Source organism: Arachis ipaensis, chromosome B10 (genome assembly GCF_000816755.2).
Source record: "Arachis ipaensis cultivar K30076 chromosome B10, Araip1.1, whole genome shotgun sequence".
NCBI lineage: Eukaryota > Viridiplantae > Streptophyta > Magnoliopsida > Fabales > Fabaceae > Arachis > Arachis ipaensis.
Window position 1 is genome coordinate 120814936 of NC_029794.2, and position 15909 is coordinate 120830844.

At 35.8% G+C, this 15909-nt stretch overlaps 2 protein-coding genes across 2 annotated transcripts; one reads left to right on the top strand and one right to left on the bottom strand.

The window, feature by feature from the left end:
- On the top strand, window positions 4960–7990 carry LOC107623926. The gene is made up of 5 exons (XM_016326329.2): window positions 4960–5222; window positions 5322–5392; window positions 6495–6598; window positions 7321–7378; window positions 7455–7990. The coding sequence occupies exons 1-5, from the start codon at window positions 5127–5129 to the stop codon at window positions 7561–7563; spliced, it is 438 nt and encodes a 145-aa protein (XP_016181815.1). The 5' UTR covers window positions 4960–5126; the 3' UTR covers window positions 7564–7990.
- On the bottom strand, window positions 10554–15212 carry LOC107623745 (WD repeat and HMG-box DNA-binding protein 1). The gene is made up of 11 exons (XM_016326104.2): window positions 14933–15212; window positions 13589–14700; window positions 13282–13458; window positions 12995–13108; window positions 12704–12808; window positions 12252–12386; window positions 12091–12146; window positions 11895–11994; window positions 11604–11720; window positions 11367–11493; window positions 10554–11258 (listed from the first exon to the last, which is right to left on the bottom strand). Exons 1-11 carry the CDS (start codon window positions 15210–15212, stop codon window positions 11155–11157), a joined length of 2427 nt encoding a protein of 808 aa, XP_016181590.1. The 3' UTR covers window positions 10554–11154.

Consider the following 15909-nt stretch of genomic DNA (forward strand, 5'->3'; position numbering starts at 1 on the left):
TTTAAGTGGGATTGTATGTATAATTTTATTTTAAATAATTTTTTAATAAAATTTAAATAATAGGAATTAATTTTAGGGTGAAATTTTATTTTATAGTTTAGTTTTGTACTTGTTTTTACCTATTTTTAGAAATTAAATTTACTATTAATAAATTTTAAAATTTAAAAAATTAAATTTATTATTAAATTTTATAAATGTCATGGTAAATTTACCATATAAAAAAATCAATTTTTAAATGTCATTGATTAATTTATTTTTTTATTTTAATAGAGGTCTCGTCTCCTACTTCCTAGGCGAGTTAGCCACATTCTTGTAGGCTTGTACTATTGGATACCATTCTTCCTTATTTGAGGGAGGCTGGTTTTGACAATACCCTGATTTCTGCATTCGTAGAGCATTAGTGTTTGAAGACCTATCCTTTCCACCTATTTTTGGGTGAGTGAACAATCATCCCGCAGGATGTGGCGTACCACCTTGGATTACGTACCAATAGAGAGCCAGTGGGTGAATCTTTGAGAGACTTTTAGATATGATACTAGCACCCGACGTAGAATTGAGTAGAAGAGCTTCTCAGTGCTAAGCCTCCTTTGACTTTTCTTGTTGGCCGACTTTGATCAGTATCGCAGTTGGTCTTGGGGATCCGTTATGGTTGCGTAGATATACCATCGTTTTTTGGCATAGTGTCCACCTGACAAGCAGATACCGACCTTTTCATTGGCCGTGAAATATACATTTATTAGCTTCTCACATCGTCGTTCTTAGTAGTTAATATTATTTTTGCATAGAGTTATATATAACTTGTTATTGTTGTACATGGTGGTAGGTTGATAAGTATGACCCATAAGAATAAAGACCATTTTGACGGGAGACTTTTTCGCTAGTGTCTTTGGTTAGATCAATTGAGCTTGAAGAGGTTAAAAAGTTTTCTTTTATTTCATAGTAAATGAATTAAGTTATTTATATAATGTTATTTAAAGTGATAATTCTACTTAACTGCACTTTGTAAGATAGGAATAGATACAGATGAGTTGGACTGTATGAGGAGCATGATGACACTGTAAATGAGGTTGTTGTCTAACTGTCGGTGGTCTTGAGATATAGTGGAGCTAGACAAATGTGTGATCCTCTGATGAGGGCTAGATGTCGGTTTAAAAATTCACAAGGTTATAAAACTCAAGATTTGTTGTAGATATAGTTCTAAACCGGCAAATAACCCTATCAAAATTTAATAAAAATGTCATAAATTCAAATCAATAACCGTGAGTTTAATTCCGAGTTATTCTTCTACGAAAATACAGTCGGGTGTACATATCATTGGCTACGAGAGAGGGAATTGATCACAAGTAATAAGAAATGTAAATAGTAAGAAATATAAATAGCAAAAAATTTAAATGTAAGCAATATCTAAATGATAAGAGAAATTAAACTAAGAGCAATTAAAACAAAGGAAAAGAAATTCAAGCAAAAAGGATTTTGGCAAGGGTTAAAAGTCAAGGATCACTATCCTTGTCATTGACCACAAACATGGCGATTATGAAAAGTTAATCCCACTTAGTCAACCTCTAATCATCGGGAGAAAGTCAAATAGGCATAATTGATCTTAATTCACAAATTCTAACCAACTCACTAATTAGGCTTAGTGAAAGACTAGCATTAGTGGAAATAAAATTAATTAACAATCCTATATCACCAATCAATATTAGACATCAATGACTCAATGTCACCCAAGTCTTCAATCCCAAGCCAAGAATGCAAAATTCTATTTTATAACTAGGTGAGACATTTCATCAAATACTTAGAAAGTGTAAAAGAAAAAGATCTTAAATTGTAAGAATTAGTAAAGTCTATAACTACAAAATGAAAGAAAGTAATAATAACAACTCAATTAAACAACAATCAAACATAAAATATCAAATTGTATTAAATGAAAATGAGAATTTAACAATTGTTCATAAACTAAAAATAGCAAAAATAACTAACAAGAAAGACTAAGTAAATTAAGATAATAGAGTAAGAAAATATAAAGAAAATTAAACTAAAACAATATCAAAATCTAAAATTAGAGGAAAATTAAACTAAAAACCCTAAAAATCCTAGAATTCTAGAGAGAACTTGGAGCTCCTCTCTTTAGAATCACCTAAATCATAATAAAACCTAAACTAAGACTACTTGCTACACTACTTGGTTGATCCCTCTTAGTCCATGCTTCAAATCCTTCAGAAATGAGTTGCATTGGGCCAAAATTGGACCTGAAATCACGATCCATGTGTTAACTTAAGTGAGTCACGTACTGTGAGTCGTGCGTACGCACAAGCCATACGTATGCACGAATTGGAAGAGATGCGTACGCACAAGCCATGCGTATGCACAACTTAAAAAATATTCAATCTTTATTTTTTTCATGAATTCTCTATTTTTGCATGTTTTTCCTTCATCCTTCCAAGCCATCATTGTCTTCTAACCCTTGAATCACTCAAACAAACATATCAAGGCATCGAATGGGATAAAACATAAAAGTAAATTAAATTTGACAATTTGAAGCATAAAAATCATGTTTTTAACAATTAAGCATAATTATGGATAAATTCACAAAAGCATACAATTTCAATGAATAAATGCAAGATAAGTTGATAAAATTCACTCTTTTCAAGACAAAAATAATCGTAAAATATGAATTTATCATCCTCGAAACTTATGCACCTCCCTATGGGATTAAAATGGGATTGTTATATGTTATTCGACAATCATCATGATAAACAACAATAAATTTATTTGAGACATCAAGATTTGGCTTACAAATATCTAAGATTATGTCGTAATGCAACCCGCAGACTCCAAGGATATCCGTTTGCAAATTGTCTACAATGAACATGATACCTTACTCGATCAGACTCCATAAACCTATACTTGGCACTCCTCCGAATGTTATAATTCTTCACTTAACATGACGGCCTCTCTGCTCTTGAATCTATGACCAATGCGAAACTCCACACCGTCATCTGTGTTGTAATCATCCCCCTCCCCCTCCCATATTGGAAAACAAAGTTATCACATGCATCATGTCAAAGATTCAGCGTGCGATAATGGCTAGCTATAATTGATAACTCCGGAACTGATTGTGGGACAGGTAGAAGGTATCGAACTGATCCACCTACAGGTACAAATTTCTCCTCATCCTCAGTAGAACTAATTTCATTATTGTCCGCAATGTATTCTTCATCCGACTTATCAATATCCACGTCTATGTTATCCACTAGACTAGCGCAATGCAGAGGGCATGGTGCAAGAGGTGGGTTATCTTGGACAAAATTCAAATGCCCAGAACCACTATCTCCTACATCACTAATCTCTGCAGAAAGCTTCATCACTTATTGGGACATGATTCTCTCGTGGACATCAAATACTAGCCGCACATGTTCATTACCATCAAGGAAAAAAAATACAAAATTAAAATACTCTATTTTTCATCGGTGCTAACAACCTATATCCAACTTTTCCAACCTCCTTTGTCCCATTAGCATCCATGCTCGTCAAGATTAGGCTCTTTAACTTAGACAGAGAATCTCAACGACGACTATGCAAAAAGATATGATTATCACACTCAAATATAACCTTATCATTACTTTTCTTATGTGATAATTAGGATATACACTCATAAAGATATATTCACCAATAGATATTTTTACTAAACTTATTAAAAGAATGGAGAAGAAGAATTGATATGTTTTATGAGGAATGCTAACACCTGCAGCTCCTTATATAGCTTATCTGAATTTTTCGTCATCTATCTCTTTTACAATGTAAATAATTTAGTTGTGGTCATATCATGTTTACACTGTGCTCGATTTTTTTACACTGTGAACGAGATAGTTTAGCATGTAACTTTTCACGTATCACGGGTGCACCCGTCTTACGTGTTTGAATTCTGTGTCTTATCTCGTTTACAGTGTAATCGTTTACAATATAAACGAGATATATTCATAATCAAATCGTTCACACAATAAATGAGATAAATAACAGAACACAAAAAAATAAATTATGCCTAAATTATCTATATTCGTAAATAAAATATTTAAAATAATTATTTAAAAAATTTAAATTTAATTCATTTTAACTATATATTTTTTCTTACATGGTAAAACGTAATTGATAGCATATGTAAAATTATTGGGTAAACCACAAAAAATGCACTCAAATTTTTTTATCAACAAAAATGCCCTCAAATAATTTAAAAACGCAACAAAAATGCCTAACATTAAATATATATTCTCAAAAAATACTTTAGATATTGAATTTTCATATAGTTTTTGCAAGCATGGTTAAAAAAAAGGAGATATTTTTATGCTTAAAATTTGGTATTTTTTGCTAAGTATATTTTTTTTTGTCAACAACCAATAATACTTTTAAAAAATCACAAAAACATATATACTTAGCGAAAAATCATCAAATTTTAAGAATAATAATATCTCATTTTTCTAATCATGCTTGTAAAGAATCGCATTAAAATTCAATCTCTAAGGTATTTTTTGAGAAATATATGTTTAATATTAGATATTTTTGGTGCGTTTATAAATTATTTGAGCGCATTTTTGTCGATAGTAAAATTCGGGTACATTTTTATCAACGAAAAAATTATTCGAGTATATTTTTGGTACTTTACCCAAAATTATTTTATACTAATGGTGTATTGAAATTAAATTCTTAAATATATACATATAAAAGAAATATAAAATGATATATTAATTTTTTAACTATTTTATATTTTATTAAAATTGAAAAACAATAAAAATAAATCATGTTAACTTTTTATGGCAACAAGTTCACTTTATAGTACTAAAAATGAAAACACTCTTATATGAAAAAAATAGCAGGTGAATCCTATGTTAGACTAAGACTTTATTCGACCATAGAGAGCAGACATATATACCGCCACTAATAATTTGTATGGAATTTCAACATTATTTTGAATAAAGTGGGAACTCAATAATTGAAAGATCAGGTCTTATTTTATTGGGTCAAACACTCAACACAAAGGGGAGAAGCTTGCAAATTATCCAAAGCGAAAATAAGGAACAAAATTAATTAACCCCCAAAAAAAATTAGAAGCAGCAGAAGGAGGAGGAGGAATGGCAAGCGTAGCTTCAGCTTCCCCAGGTAGACGCACGCCTCCTTCCGCCGCCGATTCCGGTAACTCCAACCCTCACTCTCCGAAGAGCAACCAGGTCAGTCTCCGCTTCTTTTTTACGCATGTCCCATGCACGTGCCTCTTCCATATTATTTCTTCCATAAGTATCTGAGGGTTTTGGGTTGGTGAATTGAAGGTGGAATCTGCCACAAACAATGGGGTTTCTCATACTGAAGAGAAAAAACTTGACTTGCCTGATGAACTTGAGTATGTTCTTTTTTTAACCCACTACTCTTGAATTGCTTTGTAGATAGTTTTATTTATTATTTATTTTGGGCGGGGGGGATTGGAGTGTGAATTTTCTTTTAAAAGAAAAATTAAAAAAAATGTTATAAAGCTGTTGGAATGTCCAAGGAGCTTCTTGTTTAGCATAGTGACTGTGTGTGTTTATCATCATTGACAACATTGAATATTGAAGTTTGCTGTTATTCTTTGCATTTGTTAGCATGTAATTCTTTGAGGTAGATGATGTGCATGCCTCACCTCAAATCAAAGATAGTATGCTCCCCAACCTAATAAATAAGAGAATTAATGGATGGATGGATGGATCTGTGTCTCTTTAACACAAGGGAAACAGGACTTATAATGATGAGAACTATGTTCCCGGCTTCTTGCCTTAAGCTTAGGGCTGATAGGTTGGTGGGAAAGTGGATTCTCCAATATGCTTGAGGAAGATCTTTCCTAGCACAATGGGAGCGACCGAGCTTGGGGTTGCCATGGCCTGTATTTGAAGTTGGTCTGGTCCAAGGAGCTATTGTGCTAAATAATTAAGTTCCCCTCAGGGATGAAATATAGAGCATGAGTATGTTGACTTTTAGTTATTTTATGTGGTGACGTCGACTTTTTTGGAAATACCTAGCTAGCTATGCACAACACTAGAAAACATGCTGGGCTAAATTTCACATGGTTTATCTTGGAAGATAGAGGGTGAGCCTTAGTGCGACAGGTTAGGTTGTTGGCTTGTTGCCTTGGGTCGTGGGTTATAGCTTTCTATCCTAGAGACAATCTCTCTAGTTGTAGGGATAAGATTGCATACATCTATTCAGTTACAGAGCTAGTACTTTGCCCGATCTCTAAGATTACAAAAACTCCTTCCGTATGAAGTTATCTAAAAGAGATCAATTTTGCCAATGTGCTACTTATATTGTCAGAGTTGATTCTGCATCACCCTTTATTTGTTTGGGGCATAGAAGGCCCTCAAAATATGTCCCTTATATTTTAGCAGTCATAGAGCTTTGAAAGGCCCTCTTTTGTTTATTGCAAGATCTTTGTTCAGATGAAGATAATGTGTTCTATTCCTCATTTTCAGTCATTTGGACAGCACAGAGTGCATTGAAAGGTTCAGAAAATATGATGCCGAATACACTCGTCGTTTGATGGCAAAGTACTTCTCTGGGAAAACAGTATTTGGAGGTATCACTCTCTTTTTGTGCAACATGAGATACTTGCTTTCCCTTCTAGATTACTGACTAGCATGACAGATTCATAATATTTAACCATTCAGAATCCATTGTGCATTTGTGCTGCTGAGTATTTTGAAGCAGTTCATATAATTTCTATTGTTTTAAGTTGTGGTTTTATTTTACCATCACTTCATAAGTAACCTGTATTTGAATATGATCCAGCAGTGCATAATCTCAACTTCGTCTGTATATATGCTTATTCCTAATTACCTGTAGTTAAGTAGATAATTTGTCTTGAAAAAAAAAAAAAAGAAAGAAAGAAACTTAAGAGAGTTTTTGTTTTTGTCTATAATGTTGTGATGAATATAAAGTAGTGAAAGTAAAAAAAGAAATTACAAGTATTATTGATGTCTTACTAGACTAACTAGATGAAACACTGTAGTATTGTATGAAAACAGCAGCATGTTGTAATGTTATACAGGAATCAGAATATCTTATCGTTCCTTAATTCATATTTGAACTGATAATCTATACAAGGTCCAACCAAGTTTATGTTATCGTATGATCATTTTCATCTTAAGGTAGGGTAAAAGCAAAAACAAGACAAGACTTTGTGCTTCATTTCTAGCCAAATTTGCTTCATAAGGCTTTTATTATTTTATATGCTGAAATATAAGCCATAACTTGCGCAATAATCCAGTTTCAGGTGATAGTAAATATATTTGTTTGCAGGGAACAACATATTTGATGAGCAAATAACAATAGGGGATGAAATTATAAAGTCAAGCAGGTAAAAGCATGTGCTATGCACCAGAACATGTTCAATGTTCAAGAAATTGATCTTTGCTAATGAAATGTTTGTTTAGGTTGCCTTGTTTCCGGTCATATACGGATCCTGTTGTAGGTGTTGAAGAGCAAAGCAGCAATGGATCTACTACCATCCCGAATGGGAAGCACTTGCCGAAGAAGAATTGAATTTTGATGCAGAAGCATGACAAGGAATATGCTGTCACAGTGAACATCATGCAAATCAAGGCATCGTGAAAAGGAAAGTTATGGATCTTGTGACCCTGAAAAGATGGTTATGGCCTCAAAACCATCAATTTCCATGCCCATAACAAGGTTTCTGGGCCATGGTTTTTGTGACGTTATAATTATGTGTAAAGGGCTACTACCATTCATATGATTCAATATACTGATCAAAGTAAATAAGCCCTTTTTTCTTTTTTCTTTTTTTTCAATGTTGCATTTTTATTCACTATTAATTTGTCTTTGTTATGTTTATTATTATATGATGTTCCTATCTCAGTTAAAAGAAAAAGATAAGTCAGTTCCTAACATAAGGAGCCTTATTGTCTGAAGACTCAGTTGACTTTCTAAAATGTGCTATTTTGACTCTGGCCACTTATTATGGGTATGGTTTGAAGCTAAAGTTTGAAGCTGTATTTTGTTTTATGAAAGAAGTATACCGATTAATTACTCAAGTAGTTCGGTTAGATAATTGTCTCAGTTTAATTCAATAAGTTTAGAAAATTGGCAAGACAATATTTTGTCCTAATAGAGATAAAGAATAAGGATTAGTTTGTGCTTAACTAGTTTTTAATTTAATTAGCATCTTTACCTATAACTAGTTTAGGCAGTTTCATCTTTAAATTAGCAATTAAATGTCTATATAGTGCATATGTAGCGTGATATTGGTTTCTCAATGTCTGGAACTTTCAGATCTCATAAAAACATCAACTTGACAAGAAGCTATCTCAATAAAAGAGATCTCTCTTATCAAGAATTGGAATTTGGAAGGAGTTACAGCTGTCTAGTAGTTCCTAAACAAAATGGTAATCTTTCAAATCACAACATTGAGCATGAAAAGAAAAACCTTGTGGCCACCACTCTGACCTAAAATGGAGCTTTATCCTTGGATGATTATTAGTTTTGACGGTTGTTGAATATCAGATTAGATCTGTTTTGATATAGTTTCCATCTTTAGATATCTAATTCTGTTGGATCTCCTAGTATTAAGGGATCTGATTCTATCTCCTAGTATTAAGGGATCTGATTCTATCATATCTCCTAGTATTAAGGGATTTTATTTCTGTACCTATGTATATATATATATTGACGCTGGGAGATAATTCTCTCAAGGGAATTCATCCAAAACACAATCCTTGTCTCACTCCATTCGTATATTTCAAGTTGGTATCAGAGCGGGTTCCGACCCGGCTCTGGTTTCTATTTTTTTTTTCTTCTTTTTCGGCTGCAATCTCTCAGCCGTGTTCCCTTTTCCCACCAGCTGACACTATCAGCTGTGTCTCTTCGTCAGAAATTGTTTTTTCGGCCTGTCCCCAAAATTTCTCCGCTGCCTAGGCTTTTTCCGGCCCTCGTTTCCCTTCTGCAGGTGTTTTCCGGCCGTTTCTGAGTGTTTGCCATCATGTCTTCTGAGGTAATCCCCGACACCAACTCCAATGGTGGTAAACCGGCTGTTCTAACAACTGTCGTTTCTACAGACGATTGGTACAGGATGTGAGTCTCAAGGACTGTATCGGCTTGCCTTACCCACTACTACTGTGTCTTCTGTTGCTGCTGTTGAGTCTCCGGACGTGGTCCATTGTCGCCTGGGACATACCAGCCTCTCGAAGTTACAAGCTATGGTCCCGAGTTTATCTCGTCTTACTACCTTAGAGTGTCAAACTTGTCATTTAGGTAAACATGTTCGTAGTTCTTTTTCAAGTCGTGTCAATACACGGGCTGCGTCTCCCTTTTCTGTTATTCATTCTGATGTATGGGGACCTAGTCGAGTTACTTCTCATTCAGGTTTTCGTTATTTTGTCACCTTTATTGATGACTTTTCTCGTTGCACTTGGCTATATTTAATGAAGGACAGATCTGAATTATTTGTACATTTCAAGTCTTTCTGTTCTGAAATTCAAAACCAATTCAAAACTTCAATTAAAATTTTACGAAGTGATAATGCTCGTGAGTATTTTTCAGCACCCTTTTCGTCTTACTTGTCCTCCAAAGTCATTCTACATCAGTCATCTTGTCCTCATACCCCTCAACAGAATGGTGTGGCTGAGCGTAAACATCGTCACTTGATTGAAACTGCTCGCACTCTTCTTCTCCATACTCATGTTCCCCTTAAATTTTGGGGTGAGGCTGTTCTGACTGCATGTTATTTAATTAATCGTATGCCTTCTTCTGTTTTGCAAAATCAAGTTCCTCATGAGCACATTTTTTCTCTTCCACTACGAGTCTTTGTTTGTACTTGTTTCATCCATGATCTTACCCCAGGCAAAGACAAGTTAACTGCTCGTTCTATCAAATGTGTTTTCTTAGGGTACACTCGATTTCAAAAGGGTTATCGTTGTTATTCTCCAGCTCTTAATCGTTTCTTCGTGTCTGCCGATGTCACTTTTCTTGAGAATACCCCTTTTTTCTCTGCACCCGACATCACTTCACCTTCCATTACGGAGGTGCTTCCTGTTCCTTACTTAGATGGGCCTCCTATTCCCACAAAGCCTCTCCAAGTTTATCATCGCCGCCCACGGCCTGCAGTCCAAGATAACTCATCTCCTGAACCCGTGGCTGAACCGTCCTTGGATCCTTCTTCGGGAGTTAGCAGTAGTCCTCCTATTGCTCTCAGACAAGGTACTCGTTCCACCCGTAATCCTAATCCTATTTATAATTTTCTCAGTTACCATCGTTTATCATCTTCGCACTATGCTTTTACCTCCTCTTTGTCTTCTGTTTCTATACCCAAAACAACAGCAGAAGCTCTTTCACATCCAGGGTGGCGCCAGGCTATGATTGAGGAGATGTCTGCCTTACATTCTACTGGTACTTGGGATCTTGTTCCACTGCCACCGGGCAAATCTACTGAACACCCTAGTTTCAAAAAAAGAAAAAGAGGATATAAATGCTTTCAACTTGAATATGTATGTAACTATATTCCAGGTGCTGAACGAGGCTATGCATGCAATCTAAGAGTCCTAAAGAATTATGAATTCAAACAATAATTACAATAAGATTTCAGCGTAATGTACACAGGATCTTAAATCTTCTCTGCCACTTTATGCTTTTGTAATAACTTTGTCAACCATAAACTACCTGAACCCTCTTCATTGTTTATCATTCATTAAAGTAAAAGATGAATTTCTCTACTTAACAGAAGACTTCAAAAATGGATTAGAAGGCCGAGTTGGTTTCACCAAACTGGCCTCTGACTTGTTATTTGACTGCTTTATAGATTGGTCATGTGAATGAGAACGAGAAGGAGCATCCACTTTCACTGCTTTGTTACTTGTTTCATCTTCTACATGCTTTGCCTTCACAGTTTCCTTTAACATTGTTTTTTCACGTGTATTTGCTACTTGTGTTTTGTCTGTCTTGGTGAATGATGGAGCAGATAATCCTGGTGGTGATAATGACATAGTTACTGTTTTGGAAGCTTCAGTTTGAATTGGCATCTTGCTTCTGCTAAAGGAAGCATCAGCTGTGACGGGTGCAACATGGTTTTCAAAGGGTTTTGTTTCTGTAGTGTTCTTCATCTCATTGAGTAGCCTTTCCTGTTTAAAAAATGCAGGAACCACAGCGTACAAGTTTTATTGCGCCATTCATTGATTTTTCTAGTGTCAAAAGCTTTACAAGTTCAGTCGCACGCACAAGTTTATCACCTGAAACATCCAAATACATGAGATGACTACTTTTTCAATTTTACTGTTCAGGTTTGAGAGAGACAGCCACAGATATGGCAACACAAGGATGATGTTACAAGAACTCACCATAACAGCAGGATGCTATAAGCCTAAGGATACATCTATCTTGTGCTGCTTCATAATTGAAGGCTTCATCATCAAGTGAACTAGTATCCAAGCCAGCACTAGCCATGTCTTCTATTCTTTTCTGAATCTGCAGGTTACATATTTACTATTTCAGCTACTGAAAAGCACTGATAAAGAAACAAATACAAAAGGCTAAGAATAATGACCATTAAAATCAAAAAGGGTATAAGTACAAACCTCAAACAGATGCATGTTGTTCAATATGAACTCATTTTCAAGGGCTTCAGATCCCAAATCAGAGGAAGCAAGAGGAAATGAAAGATTTAGTACATTGAAGATTGGCTTTGGCAACACCTGAAAAGCAGGTCAAAATCCAATGGCCATTTAGTCATTTACACAAAAAAAAAAAAGTGGAGATATTCTTGTGTAGACACACATTTTTGTAGAGTATCTACGAATAAATTCTTAGGATTGTGCTCATACAAGATTTACTCAGACACAGAATACATCAAGCTGCCATACTCATACCTGTGGGAAGGTTTCAGGCTTTTTGCACGTTACACAATATAACTTGCTTGTATTCAACCCCACAACCCAATAGTTTTCATCAATCTTCTCCTTAGCAGCACTGCATTGAAATATTTACAAGATTAATCAATCACCAAATGTCATGCATAAAAACATATTAAACATGTATATGTAATTAATAAAACAAATGTTGAACCTGAAGAGCGGGAGCCAGCTACCACCAAATTGGCTTGTGTATAATCTTAGCACACCCTACATCAGAAACTTAACAAATCAGAGCTATTATAACAAGATGCTTTCATAAGCAAAGAGAAACAGTATCAAATATTACCATTTGTTTCTAACGAAAACCAGTACCTTGGAATCATAGGAACTCAATTGGCCTTCTTCACTAAACCCAAACCAACTTAGAGAAGAACCAGGAGTTATTGGCAATCGACCCCGAAGAAGCTGAGTCCCCTGAAGTAGATTAAATACTCTCAATTCTAGCACCTGCATGTTTGACAATATATATTATTTTGTTGTAAAGAGTTAGTTAAGTTTTTATGTTCTATGCTCTGCCACCAAGACAGTCTCTTCAAAATACTGAATAGATAAAGCATAATGAAGAGCTATGGGCAACGCTATCAAACTTGAGAATTCACCTAAACTTGTGGAGCTTAGGCAAACTTGTAAACTCAATTCGGGGACCTGAACTGGTAAGCACATAGGATTTTACAAGCTAATTGACAGTTTGATAACCTTGGTAACAGTATGCTATTATAAATTTAAGCAACACTTTACAGAACTACCATGAAGAATAAACCAACCTGATCATTGGAGGGAAGGCAAGCAGAGGCATGGGTAACAACTGCAAGCTTATCCCTGAAACCTGATGCAGTAACCACTGGCCCATCTATTGAAATAATATGCCTCTGCAGTGAAAACGTTTCAAAACTAAGCAAATGCTGGAGCGTAACTACCAACAACTATGATGTCTTTGTTATTTGTCTACCCTTTTAAACCCATAATTCCTTTTGCATTAAGTGCGTATCATGCCTCCAGTCTTCAGTTATTGAACATGAAAAAGAATTTAAATTATCTAGGAATGTGTGACAAACCTGCAAACCACCCTCAGTAAAGATGCGAAGATAGTTAAAACTAGTTACTGCAGCCACCCAAGCATCACCAAGTGCAACCACCTTCACTTCTTCCCCTTCAAAGCGCATGGACCACTGTGCAATTTATATTATTTAAAACAAAGTGAGCATATAGTAGACTTTCATATCATACAGAATTTTAACACAAACACACTATTAGAGTTGAGAGATGTTTAAATCACACTTCTTGTAAATCAAATATCTTCTGTAAACTTGCAGATTTTAACTAATTAAGCCTATAATCTAACCTCACTATTATTTGCCCAGCTACTAAATGGGCGATACATGAGAGTACTCATGTTGTTCTCCCCCTTGCAAGGATTTGCAAAGACGCTTCCACTCTCATTCAAAGCAGCCATGGTAAATCCAAAATGATCAGTCATTGATGGAATTCGTGGAGCACTTCCAGTATCATGAAAATCAATCTGTAACAAGATTCCAACTTATTGAAATTGCTTGAAGAAATGATCAACACAAAGAATGCACATGGAGATTGTGGGAATTTAGGCTGAAACTTTGAGCTTAAATTATAAGTCTGTAGTTCAAGTGCATTACCTCAATATGGGAGTATCCATCATGTTCAACAGTGGTTACGCTTCCAAGCATGTTGTAGCACAAGAAGCGCCTCTTTCCCGGCTGCACAGGAGTGGATCCCGGTTGAAATGCCTCCTGCATCTTTGATTTAGATGTAGCAACTGTGCTTCTATAACCCACACTCACATCATCCAATTTTTCCTTTTGAGAGCGGTTTCGTTTCTTATGAGATTCAACCTTGGGAAACAAATCAATCTCATCACCACCAATATCATCAATATCCAAATTCTCCTCACTCAATGTCTGTTTTCGCAATCTTTTCCTGCTAGGTGGCTCAGACTCACCATTACTATTTTCACCAAGATCACTCAAGCTTCCACCTGCACTATTTACTTCTTCATCATCCTCTTCAAAGAAAAGAAGCCCGTTACTTTTCTTGCTCTCAGGTATATCTTCAGTTGGAGACTTCATAGATGAAGGGATAACAGATTCCCAGATACCATACTTCCCCATAACATCAATAACAGCCAAGGCATTCCCAATTGGCTTCCAAGCCATGCAACATATCCTCTCATCAAATTTTTGTCTATCAATATCTTGCTTCCTATCAACATCCCATATAAGAACCTGCTTGTCTAAACTAGATGTAGCCATGTATTTTCCATTGGGCGACCAACCCAAGTAACAAATAGGTTGTGCGTGATCCCCTCTCAAAGAAAACAACTTTTCAGCAGTGTCCCTATCATATATCACCACATCATTTCGCAACCCTGGAACAGCCAACATCTCACCATCAGGGCTCCAGCTGAGAACATTCATAGTCGAAACATCTAAACCGTTATCAGGAGCAATGTTTTTGAGGTTATGAAGGATTCTCCCAGAGTGAAGCTCCCAGAAAATAACGGTTCCAGACGAGTCCAAGGATGCTAAGTACTCGCCATTGGGGTCAAAAGCTAAGCCAGTAACAGAACCTTTGTGGCCTTTGAGGACTCTAGCTATGGTTCCATCAATTGTGTTTATGAGCTTGATTCCTTCGTCGTCACCAGCAGCTGCCAACATGCTCCCAGATTTGTTGAATGCTAAGGAACGAATTGGAAGAGTAAACCTGGTGATATTAGTCTCGAACTCTCCAGCTGAAAATGTATCAATAGGTCAATCCCAAACAAATCTAATTGAAACCTAGAAATTGTGACAAAATTTTCCCAATGAATTGGAAAAGTAAACAACATACTCAGGAATTGAGGAAACTTTACGTATAAAGATAAAAAAACTAAAGAAAAACATCAATTTATCACTTGAACTTCCCAATAAAGTAAATTATTGCATCAGATCCAACTTCAAGAAGTGAAGATTGATAGAAAATACCGGGAAATTTGTAGAGCTTGACGGAATGATCGATGGATCCGGAAGCGAGGCAAGTGGAATTGGGGCTAAGAGCGAGGGCGGTGACACCGTCACGGTGGTGGCGGAGGGTCCTGAGGGGAGTGGAGGAGGGAAGGAGGGGGTCGTGGAGGGCGACGCAGATGTCGGAGGAGGCAGCGGTGACAAGGTGGCGAGCCTGCTGGTCCCACAGTACGGAGCAGAAGGAAGGGCGGCCGCCCTTGTTGGCGTGAGCCTCCCTTAGCTTCACCGACCGGATCTTCATGGCGGCTTCGGGTTATGTTATGATTTTTTAAGTTCTGGGTTTTGTAGAATGGGAATGAAGAGAGTAATAATGAATAAATCTGAAATGGGGGAAGGGCTTTCTTTTCTTGGCGCCAATATGGGGTTTGTGTTTTCAAGAATTGGCGGGACGGATGCAAAATCCAAAATAATTTTACAGCGGGACTAACTCTAATTTCTTGTTTTTGCATATTAGCCCTAGAATTATTCACATGTTTCACATTAACCCTTAAAAATTACTAATTTTACAGTGGATACTAACTTTGTTGAAAATAATGCTTCGGCTACAGGCAAACCAGAATTCTACGCCTTGCATCCTCAGCCTCTCAACACCGCTGATTCAAACTTTCATTGAAGCATGAACGTATTCATGGATTTGTCCATGGGGGAGAAAGAATTTTGTGGTTCTTTAAAAATCCATTGATAAAATTCTTAACTTGTGGTTAGTATTATAGCCAAACAGTATTTATGTGTGTTTATATTATGACCCAAAATAATGAAAATATTTTGTAATAGCAAATGGGTCTCTTATAATTAAGGCAAGCAAGCATGATTTGTAGCCCTACATTCTTTATTTGTAGTTTATACTTTATACATTGGCATTCAAAGTCCTTAAAAAAATCTTTTTTATGAATGAATATTTTTTTGTTTAATATTTTTTAAAGTATAACTCTGATGAA